The sequence below is a fragment of the Bicyclus anynana genome, chromosome 5 (assembly GCF_947172395.1).
Source record: "Bicyclus anynana chromosome 5, ilBicAnyn1.1, whole genome shotgun sequence".
In the NCBI taxonomy this organism is placed as follows: domain Eukaryota; kingdom Metazoa; phylum Arthropoda; class Insecta; order Lepidoptera; family Nymphalidae; genus Bicyclus; species Bicyclus anynana.
In genome coordinates, this window is record NC_069087.1 from 9,046,376 (window position 1) to 9,056,723 (window position 10,348).

General features: G+C 33.9%; 1 protein-coding gene across 1 annotated transcript in view; it reads right to left on the reverse strand.

The window, feature by feature from the left end:
- Positions 1–6,260, reverse strand: part of LOC112050109 (probable chitinase 10) — a 30,654-nt gene extending 24,394 nt beyond the window's left edge. Inside the window, exons 1-2 of the mRNA XM_024088261.2 lie at positions 6,111–6,260; positions 5,936–5,999 (exon numbers count right to left, since the gene is read on the reverse strand). Of these exons, the coding sequence (XP_023944029.2) occupies positions 5,936–5,959 (24 nt within the window). The 5' untranslated portion in view covers positions 5,960–5,999; positions 6,111–6,260. The remainder of the gene's footprint in view (positions 1–5,935; positions 6,000–6,110) is intronic.
- Positions 6,261–10,348: the final 4,088 nt, after the last annotated feature.

Here is a 10,348-nt window from a genome sequence, read left to right on the forward strand (position 1 = left end):
TATGTTGTAAATTTATGCAAATGAATCCGAAAATGCAATATGTTGATAAAATGTGTGCAAAATAAACAATAAACAAAATAAACATACATATAGACATATAATATGATAGATAATATTCAAAGTTTATAAATAGTTAACAAAAACATTATAAAAGTTATCATCATTATCATCATCATTATCAACCCATATTCGGCTCACTGCTGAGCTCGAGTCTCCTGTCAGAATGATAGGGGTTAGGCCAATTAGTCAACTACGCGAGCCCAATGCAGATGAACCAAGTCTACATATCTATTATCTACGTCTTAATATAAACCTCCCTTGAATTCGCATTGTTATCGATGCCGGACAAAACCGATTAGGGTTCAAAAAACTGTCAAAACTACCTACTTAGTTAGCTGACTTTTTAAAAGTACATCGTCACCTACCATCAGGTGAGATCACCGTTATTCGTAAATTTGTCATCGAATAAAAAATAATGACTCGGTAATATACAGGTACATACTACGAGTAAGTTATTACTTGTAGGTATGTTTAAAAGCTTTTACATTAAATTTAAACGTTAATGCAATTTAAAATATCGTGGTGATCCATACAGGGCAGGGTACTCATATATGAAGCCTATAAACCACCACGCTGCACCAATGTGGCCCCTGTAGCCAAGTGGCACGTCGATTCTCTTTCTACGATCGCAAACGCTTCGAAAAGTAGAAAAATGTATGGGAATGACAGATCTTGATCACGTGACCTATCGATAGCAAATGTCATTCCCATACATTTTTCTACTATAATACAATATAAAGTATAAAGAGAATCGACGTGCCACTTGGGTACAGGGGCCTTTAGCTTTAGAGTTTATGACTCTAAAGCTAAACCAACCGCAATTTTGAGAAAGAAAGGCTTCTCGACTACGGACTATGCATTTTTACGAATAATTTCTTGCATGGGAGAAAGAAAAGTTTAATATTCAGGTTCAACCTAGGATTCGATAGTGATTTGCAGCGACATATGCTAACCACTGGACCTATAATGCATTTGTCTAGAACATATCTAGAAAATTAATAAGCTATATTGCTATTGAAATATGTAGGTGAAATATGTACCTACTGTGATCCTCGTGATTATTTAAGAACCATTGTCATGATATTTATAAATACTTCGTAAGGACAAACAAAACAAACACGAGTATGGAACAAGCGTTGTCCTGAGAGTGTCCTTGTCAAGTGCGTGAACGGAATGAACACTGACACATATCAGAAAACGACTTTGTATTTAAAAGTTTCAATATAATAAAGTAAAACGCTAACAGTAGCAACGTGCTTTGTAACCTAATTGTTCTAATAAATTATTTTTGTGGTAATAGTTGTCTATACTAATATAATAACACTGAAGAGTTTGTTCGTTTGTTTGCTTGCTTGAACGCGCTAATCTTGGGAACTACTGGTCCGATTTGAAAAGTTATTTCAGGAAGGCTATATATTTCCACGGGAACTGTAACTACGCGGGTGAAATCGCTGGGCGTCTGCTAGTAATATTATAAAGATGTGAAGTTTCGGTGTTGTAGGGGGTAATAAGATCTACAGAACTGATTTTGAAAATTATTTTATCCCCGTATTCTCACGGGAACGGGAACTACGCAGGTGAATCCGCGGGGCGAGGGCTAGTCTTGTCTGTTGTAGACGAACTTTTAAAACGACATTCCAAGAACACATGCAATGCAACGTTTTGCGCCTGTCAACCTGAGCAATTGTGTTCAGCCTTTTTTGCCTGTAAACTGGCACCCTTCAGATCGGCGATGCATAGGATGACATAGATTACGTACTCGGATTACATTGAATAGTGAGCCGTGTTAGCCCAGTGGATATGATCTCTACCTTCGTATCGGAGAGCGTAGGCTCGAATCTGGTCTGGGGCATGCACCTCTAACTGTTCAGTTATGGGCATTTTAGGAAAATAAATATCACGTGTCTAAAACGCTGAAGGATAAACATCTCGAAGAAAACAGCATACCTGAGAATTTTATTAATTCTCTATGTGTGTGAAGTCTGCCAATCCTCATTGGGTCAGCGCGGTGGACTAATATGGGTTCAAAATTATTGACGTGGTAAAATATGCCATATTATCTTTTTACTCCATTATCCATACAAATGTTTTCCAAGAAATAAAAAAAATAGATACATTTAGACGATCTAGATATGTAATTTTATTGATTGGGCACTGAAACGGAATTTAAATGTTAGAAGAAATAAGGCCTATTGTATTAATGATTGATTTTGCTGTCTTATTATCAAGGCTATGAACAACCTACACATCATGTAGGCTGACTGTCTGGTTTACTAGCTTTTGTCAAATTAACTTTTATTTTTTTTTGTTTTGTTATTGTCAGCTAAAAGGCGGAATTTGGCTTTTATTTCAGTAAAATCGGTCTGTAACCTGAATTTGCAATAAATGTCTTTTGATTTAAAAGGTATTGGGATGTGAAATAGTCACATTAATTGTAAGATTACAAAAACATTAAATAATCATTTTCAGCTTGATTAGGTTTTTAACAAAATTTTATGAAACATTGATGGATTTGAAAGCCAGGTTGATTTGTTTAAATTATCCAAAAAATAATCGATCCCGTTAATCATAGATTTTTTTGTTTGTTGCACTTTCACGCTTAAAACACACAGCGGTTTAAAAAATTCTTTCACTAATGGAAATCTACATTGTCAGTGAGTAAAATAGGCTATATTTTATCTCTGTATCCCCAATAGATCTAGCACTAAAATCCCTTCATCCGGGTGAAATCCCTGCATCGTTGATAGTCTCCTAGTACTGTGAATCTAGTTTATAAAAATACAACGTAAATCCACAGTACTCTAGTAGATTACCGACGATAAATACTTCTACTGTCTACTACTACACTGAATATGTACTTAATTATAATATACCAAGAATACAAGAAGAACAAAACCCTTTATTTATTTTAGATCCATTTCACTTGATTTTACGTCAAATAACTTTGATTTGTTAATAAATAATACAAAATCAACCTTCCCACACATTCAAATGGGTTTGATATTTACGAGTATGTTATAAAGAGATTAAACTTTACACCTTACATTCATATTGATTTATTAGCCTGTACAAAACAAAAGCATTCGTCCTACTGCCCGACAAATGTTACGAGTGCGGTCGTACGAGCCAATATGCACCCATTTATGATACGCATATAAAATGAGCCATTGGAACGTCCAAACACACTCCAATTTTAATGAGAAAGATTAAACTTAGAATAATTAAATGAATACATATTTCAGACTGTCTGTGATTTTTAAAAATAGCCACAGAATATTGAAATAATCTATATCCAATTAGGTTACTTATCATTAATGAAATTAACGTATCATTAGTTCGCACTGACATTTTAAGGCACAAAAAATACTTAATCTACATATTACTTTGCTTCATGGAGCTAATGTTTAGGAGGAACCTAGTTGATTCAAATTATTGCGACTTGCATCGTACTACTTCGTTTTAATTATCGTGAACAACCGAAGTATTCCATCCATTTGGTATTTAAAGATTTAATAGAATAATAAAAAAATGGTCGTCGTCATCAACCCATATTCGGCTCACTGCTGAGCTCGAGTCTCCTCTCAGAATGAGAGGGGTAAGGCCAATAGTCCACCACGCTGGCCCAATGCGGATTGGCAGACTTCACACACGCAGAGAATTAAGATAATTCTCCGGTATGCAGGTTTCCTCACGATGTTTTCCTTCACCGATTGAGACACGTGATATTTAATTTCTTAAAATGCACACAACTGAAAAAGTTGGAGGTGCATGCCCTGGACCGGATTCGAACCCACACCCTCCGGAATTGGAGGCAGAGGTCATATCCACTGGGCTATCACGGCCTTACTGGTAAAAAAATGGTAGCTAAAAGGAATTATGGAGTTACTCTCACGTAACTAGGAGGTGTACATGCCTTTACAGAGGGTACCAGATGCCACGCGATAGTTCCGCGTAGTTCCCGTACCCGTAGAAATACCGTTAAAATATAGCACTCGGGGATAGTGTAGCTTTCCAATAGTAAAAGGATTATTCAAATCGGTTCAGTAGTTTCAGGGCCTATTCAATGTAAACAAGCAATCAAATCTTTCCTCTTTATAATTTAGTATAGACTTGCCGAAAAAATTTCATTGCATTATTTTTTATTCAAAGCTCCTCGTGATTTTAAAGTCAATCTAAACCTATAGATAAAGTAAAAAGTCTCTTAGCCGTATGTAGTAACTAAGGTTAATTGTTTAGAGAGCTTAGAGCTAGATAGTCTCTTAAATCTAATATTGTAGTACATTTTAATAATAGGTACTCGTATCTTTATTAGAGCATAAAAGTTGTTGGTATATAAAAAAGAAAATATCACGGATAAAATGTCTATATCAAAAAAATAGATACCATTTCCGCATTCGTTTGCTTTGTTGACATTTTAAAGCGATAAATTTTTTAAAAGTTTAGGTAGGAATCTGTCAAAAAGCTTAAATGGGAATGATCAATTTTATTATTAAGTTCTATCAACTTTTTTAGCCTTTAATTTTTTATTGCGTTCCTTGTTGTAAACTTTTATATTTTATGAGCCTGTTGCATCTCAAATATACCTACAGACAGAATCAGACAGATAAAATCGACAAGTTTTTTATGACGGTCTGTATCTAATGTCGCATGGAGCCTAAATTATTATTTAGGTACTGACATTTAAAGCTTTCGGCAATTAAGCTCATACAAGTACTGTAACGAAGATATGTCATTAATAGATTTTCATTACCCGCACTCAATAAACTAGGAGCTGTGTCTACGACTAAAAAAAGTGGCTGTCTGCGATTTTGAAAATGATGATACGATTTTGATGTAGACTTTATTATGTTTTAAAAAGCAATAAAAATATCAGCGGTATTTTGATTCGGAAAAAATATTTGTATATTTTGTTCATTTTCTTGTTCTTTCTTTTATCTTTCTTTACTTTATCGTCCTAATCTGACAGAACAGTATGTCTTATTATACAGTCATATACCAGTATGGCTTGAAATACATACATGCACCTGCGTCAACGTTTATTAAATCCTTTGTAATAAGTACTATAAATGTGAATATTTGTTTGCTAAGTTTTTACGCCTCAGCTTAGTTGGTCTTTGTGAAATTTTGCACCTTGTGAGATGTACAATTAAAGGCAAGATGTGTTTTATCTAGAAAAAATATTTACCCAAAAAATGGAAAATTAATATTTATGTATTATTATTTGGTATAAAATTAAATAACAATACATTAGCGAGCAACTCGCAGGTAATATTTAGATAATAAATTGAATTTTCTTGAGCTGAAAATATCATTCCGATATCCTGCTTTTCAATACTATTGAAAACAATTAAAAATCTATGTTAATAGACCTATAACATTAAAATTTTTGCTAATACTGATTACGTGCTCTAGATTATAATTGCTAAGGCTATTAATCGACAATCGCTAATCTAATTATTTTTATATTAATATCGGTGTTAATTATGTCAGTCGGACAAATCATAATTTTAAGTAAACTAGGTTAGCATATATTTTATTTTGTTATGCGTATTTTATAAATATAGGATCATAGGTAATGAAAAAAGCCTCTAATTTTTGATAAAAAAAATGTTGAATAAAAGACTTCAACGCGAGCACAGCTACGATTATTTTGTCCGCTTTCAAGTGGTTGTGATACAAGTTTTATGTCAATAAATTAAAATAAAACGGTAGAAAAGTATACAAAAATGTTAAAACGGATCTCAAATAATTAATTTGATTGTGGGATTTAGTTTAAATAATTAAATATATAAATAATGTTATTATTTTGTAAAATTACGTTGCAAAACAAGCTATAATAAGAATTTAAACTGTAACTTAGATATGTAACACTTACCCAAATAATTAATTCGCGCCCCATTACGGGGAAGCACTTCAACAAAATACTTCCTAATCGATATCTGAAATATAATTAAAGAATTTTAATTAATTTTTTTTTTTATGAAAAATCTCTAGTTGTAATTTAAGTTAAATAAAAAAAATATATTGAAATTAATTTTGCTTCAACTTACATGTGTTATATTTTTGGCGAAATAACCGCATTCGGGATGGTGTATGTGCTTGGTTGCGATGCTTGTTGCCGATTGTTGGTCGTCAGTGGCCCGACTGAGCGGGAAGCGGTCGAGTTGCCTAGTGTTAATACCTCGGTGTCATCGAGCTTCGCATCTCGCATCTACGCGTATGTGTATTATGTATCAATGGAATTTTGGGACAGGTCCACCCCACACATGCACAATTATAACTATACAAACTTACTTATTGTTTACGCGTATACAGAAATCATTTTCTTCGATACTTAACCGCGGCACACTATGATGGATACATAGGCACGGAATACGAATTAAATTTTATCGGTGAGATAAATTGTGCGACTGGAATTTTTCTTAAATCAATTGACAACATAGAACAAAAGGTATAAGGAGTAATGTTTTCCATTATTTTATTAGACATCATAAGTGATTTTTGTCTCGCTATTCCCGAAGATATGAAAACATGGAAACAACTAGAAGGTAAGTTAATCAAGCATGAATAGATATATAGTATATCAAGCATGAATAAATTATTGAAACAGTGTATATTTTGAGAATTTATTAAGAACTTTTCTTTAAGTTTGTTTAAAGTTTAGCCCAATATACTTCTGAACAAAAAAAATGAGAGAGTCCGTCTGAACAGTACTTTTTCGAGGTTTTTGATGAGAAGTATATATTCAACAAAATATGTGTACAACAGTTTTATAAGAGTAAGGTATGTACCTTATAATAAATATTATATGTAATATTGAAAGACGGATCATGTAATACATGCAATAAATATAATTGACCTTTTATAAGAATGCAGGAAAATCTTTGGATTGGTACACTTTAATTTACAACTGTGTAATTATTTTGGTTGTTAATCTAAAGTGGCTTTTTATTGTAAACACATTTGTTGTATTTAAAACGTGATCAATAACGATCATAACATATATTGTATTCATAAATTAAGTTTTATTATAACAAATTGATATCATTAGGAATGCTAAATCAATTCATTCAAAGTCAAAACTTTATTGCCATCTTTTATGTTTACACTTGTTTTGCCCTTATAGTTTTATAAGGATCTAATTTGCTGCACAAATTTATTGAATGTAAATAAGTCGCAATTTTATCTACAATTTAGTATGATTGTTTGATTTTTTTGTGAATCTATCGTAAATGTCAAAAATGATATTTTTAGTTTTGATAGCTGTGCATTTTTCATTACTTGGTTTTCCTTTTATTCAGAGTTTTTAATTAAAGGTACTAAAGTATCATTTTTTACGGAACAGAATATTATTTGTTATAATAACCGATAGAAAGTGTAAGTAGAGCTTCTACTTACACTTTATTTAATTAAATGATTTAACTAAACACAAACGCAATGTCTGAAATATTAACTTATTTATATACGGAGTTTAATCAACCATAAACAAGGTATCTATAAAAAAACATATACGATAATAAACACCTACATACGAACTATAGATACACCTATATTCGAAAGATACAAGCGATGAACTGATGGTTAAAAGAAACGCTATCAATTTGGTCAATGTAGCTCAGTACGACGGACATGGTACGTGGTTCCGTGATGCTCAGTCGCAAAGTCACTCAATTACTATGCGGGTAACGTATCTTCCTTTCTTCCCGCCAATGTCACCGCATTGTTTGTTGCCATACAGTGAGGTGACACCTTACCAACTAACAGTAAACTGACTAAGTGGACCCTGAAATTGGCATTGCCCTTGTTTCGCACACAAAAATGACCTGAACAGGCGACCTAGCCGCGAGGAAGTTATTGTTTACCTGTTCTATGTTTATACGTGTTTCAGTGTCTATGACCTACCTACTCGTACAGCTAGCCTATTAGCATTCCAATATTAAGTGTTTGCTAACTTTATGAGCACTTTTGTATGCAAAGTAGTTGAGAGATTAAAACTCTAAAGGTACATACTACGGTCATGTTTAACTAAAAGCAAAAACTTTAACACTGCTGCTGTTCATTGAAGAGTTATATTCTATTTTTAACCCCTGACGCAAAAAGAGGGGTGTTATAAGACGTGTCTGTCTATCAGTCTGTCTGTGGCACCATAGCTCCCGAACGGATGAAGCGATTTCAATTTAGTTTATTTTGTATGAAAGATGATTTACGTGCAAGTGTTCTTAGACAAGTTTGATGAAAACCGGTTGAGCCGTTTAAAAGTTCTCCGGGGGTTAAAGTGGGAAAGAATAACTCAAACACGGCAAATATACTCGAGTGGGGTCTCAAGTGAAAGCGCACTGAAAGGGAATATTGATGACTTGATCGAGAGTGTAATTAATAATTTCATGACCCTCGGGGGTTTTTTAAAATTTTATTTTTATGTTATCATTATCGTATAGAAGCATGAATATGGTATATCTACAAAAAGGAGTCGGACTCAATACTGAGAGGTCATGCGTTTGATTGTCGTCTGGACTATTGTCGTAGTCGTACCCACTCCCACAATGTTTCCGAGTAATGGGATGGTGACAAAAGTGCAAAGCGTATTTATGGAGATGATTCAGAAAATAGCAAATTTTTGATTGCAGTTTCAAAAACGATTGTAACAATATCTTATCTGGTTTCATAGTAGTTTCATACTGAATGGGGAGTTTTCTAAATAAATTGATTGGTCTCTTGTGCTGTAAGTAAATGTTAAAAAAAAAAAAGTTAATGGAATCACTTTCCAGTTTTCCCACCATCACTTATATGGGTATCTTCCAGGTAAGCGCATTCCACCATGGCTCAGTACGTACGTACCACCATACGATCAGACGTGATTGCAGCTAAGGCTTGCTTATACATAATAAAAAAAAATCTTTTTGATTGGGCAATTTTACTTTTTTGATTTCCACTCAGAGCACAATCAAATAATTAATAAACCAATCAATTCTCACTCTTTAAAAAGCCGAAACGCTATTTTCCATAGTTATGAGTACATCACTAATCCTAACATATTTTGTTGAGTTTTGGGAAATCTTTTTTTTGAAATGGGAAATTTTGAAAGTGGTCAATGAGAAAAAAAATTTGGGAACCTCTGGTCTCATCATTATTAGCAACTCATATTCGGCTCACTGCTGAGCACGAGTCTCCTCTCAGAATAAGAGGGGTTAGGCCAATACTCTGATACACCAGGCTGGCAAAATGTGGATTGGCAGACTTCACACACCTAATTAGAATTAAGAAAATTATCAGGTATGCAGGTTTCCTCACGATGTTTTCGTTCACAGTATGAGACACGTGATATTTAATTTCTCAAAACGCACATAACTGAAAAGTTGGAGGTGCATGCGCGGACCGGATTCAAACCTACGCCCTCCGAATCAAAGGCATATCCACTGGGCTAATACGGCTCTGTACTGGGCTATTACGGCTAAATAATACTTATTTTGGTTTGGAGGCAAAATGCATCATCCAACTCCGACTAATTTGCTGCGTACCTACATCGGAACAGTTTCTTAAGTGGGTGACAATTGATAGCTAGATTATCTGCCCTTTTGAAAATGTTAGCACGAACCGGTCTAGTTTGCATTTACTAGAGCTAGGTAGGTATTCAGAGTTCGAGCGAGTATTGTGCATGTTTACAGTACTCGTATGTATTAACTGAACGGGAGCTTCCCGCGTGTGAGTCAAGTTCAAGGTGAAACATTGGCATTTATTAGGCGATTCGTCAACAGTGGCATCGTGTTGAAAAAGTGCGCAGTGGGCTCGTTTAATTGTATTCATAAATAAAACAATGAGCGGGTCAATGCGCTTTTATTCCTAGAATTAAAGCTCCTAATTTCGTCAATTATTATTATAACGTTCCTTTTTTATTTTGTGACATTTGAATTATAAACCTACATTTAATATAAAATTATAGGTGTTGAGCCTCCTTTCAAATAAAGTTTGGCCTGGGATGGTCAGACCTTTTTTATTTTATAAAAGCTGCATGTTGTTCATGCGCTTTTAGCATAACATAAAACACAAGTATTTTGGCCACTATCGAGTTGGAACGTGGTGATTTTGGGAGATAGCATTTTTCAAGGTTTCTACAGGATATCAGGAAAATTAATATCCCCAGTAGCCAGACACTTAACTTCAGCCCTTCGTTAAAGACCTTAAAGTTTTATCTTTAATAGTGTTTTTTAAGGGTTATCACGAAACTCGTGATAACCCTTAAATAAGAGGTGACTGATGACCAGTCACATAATTATATCGTATCCTGTTT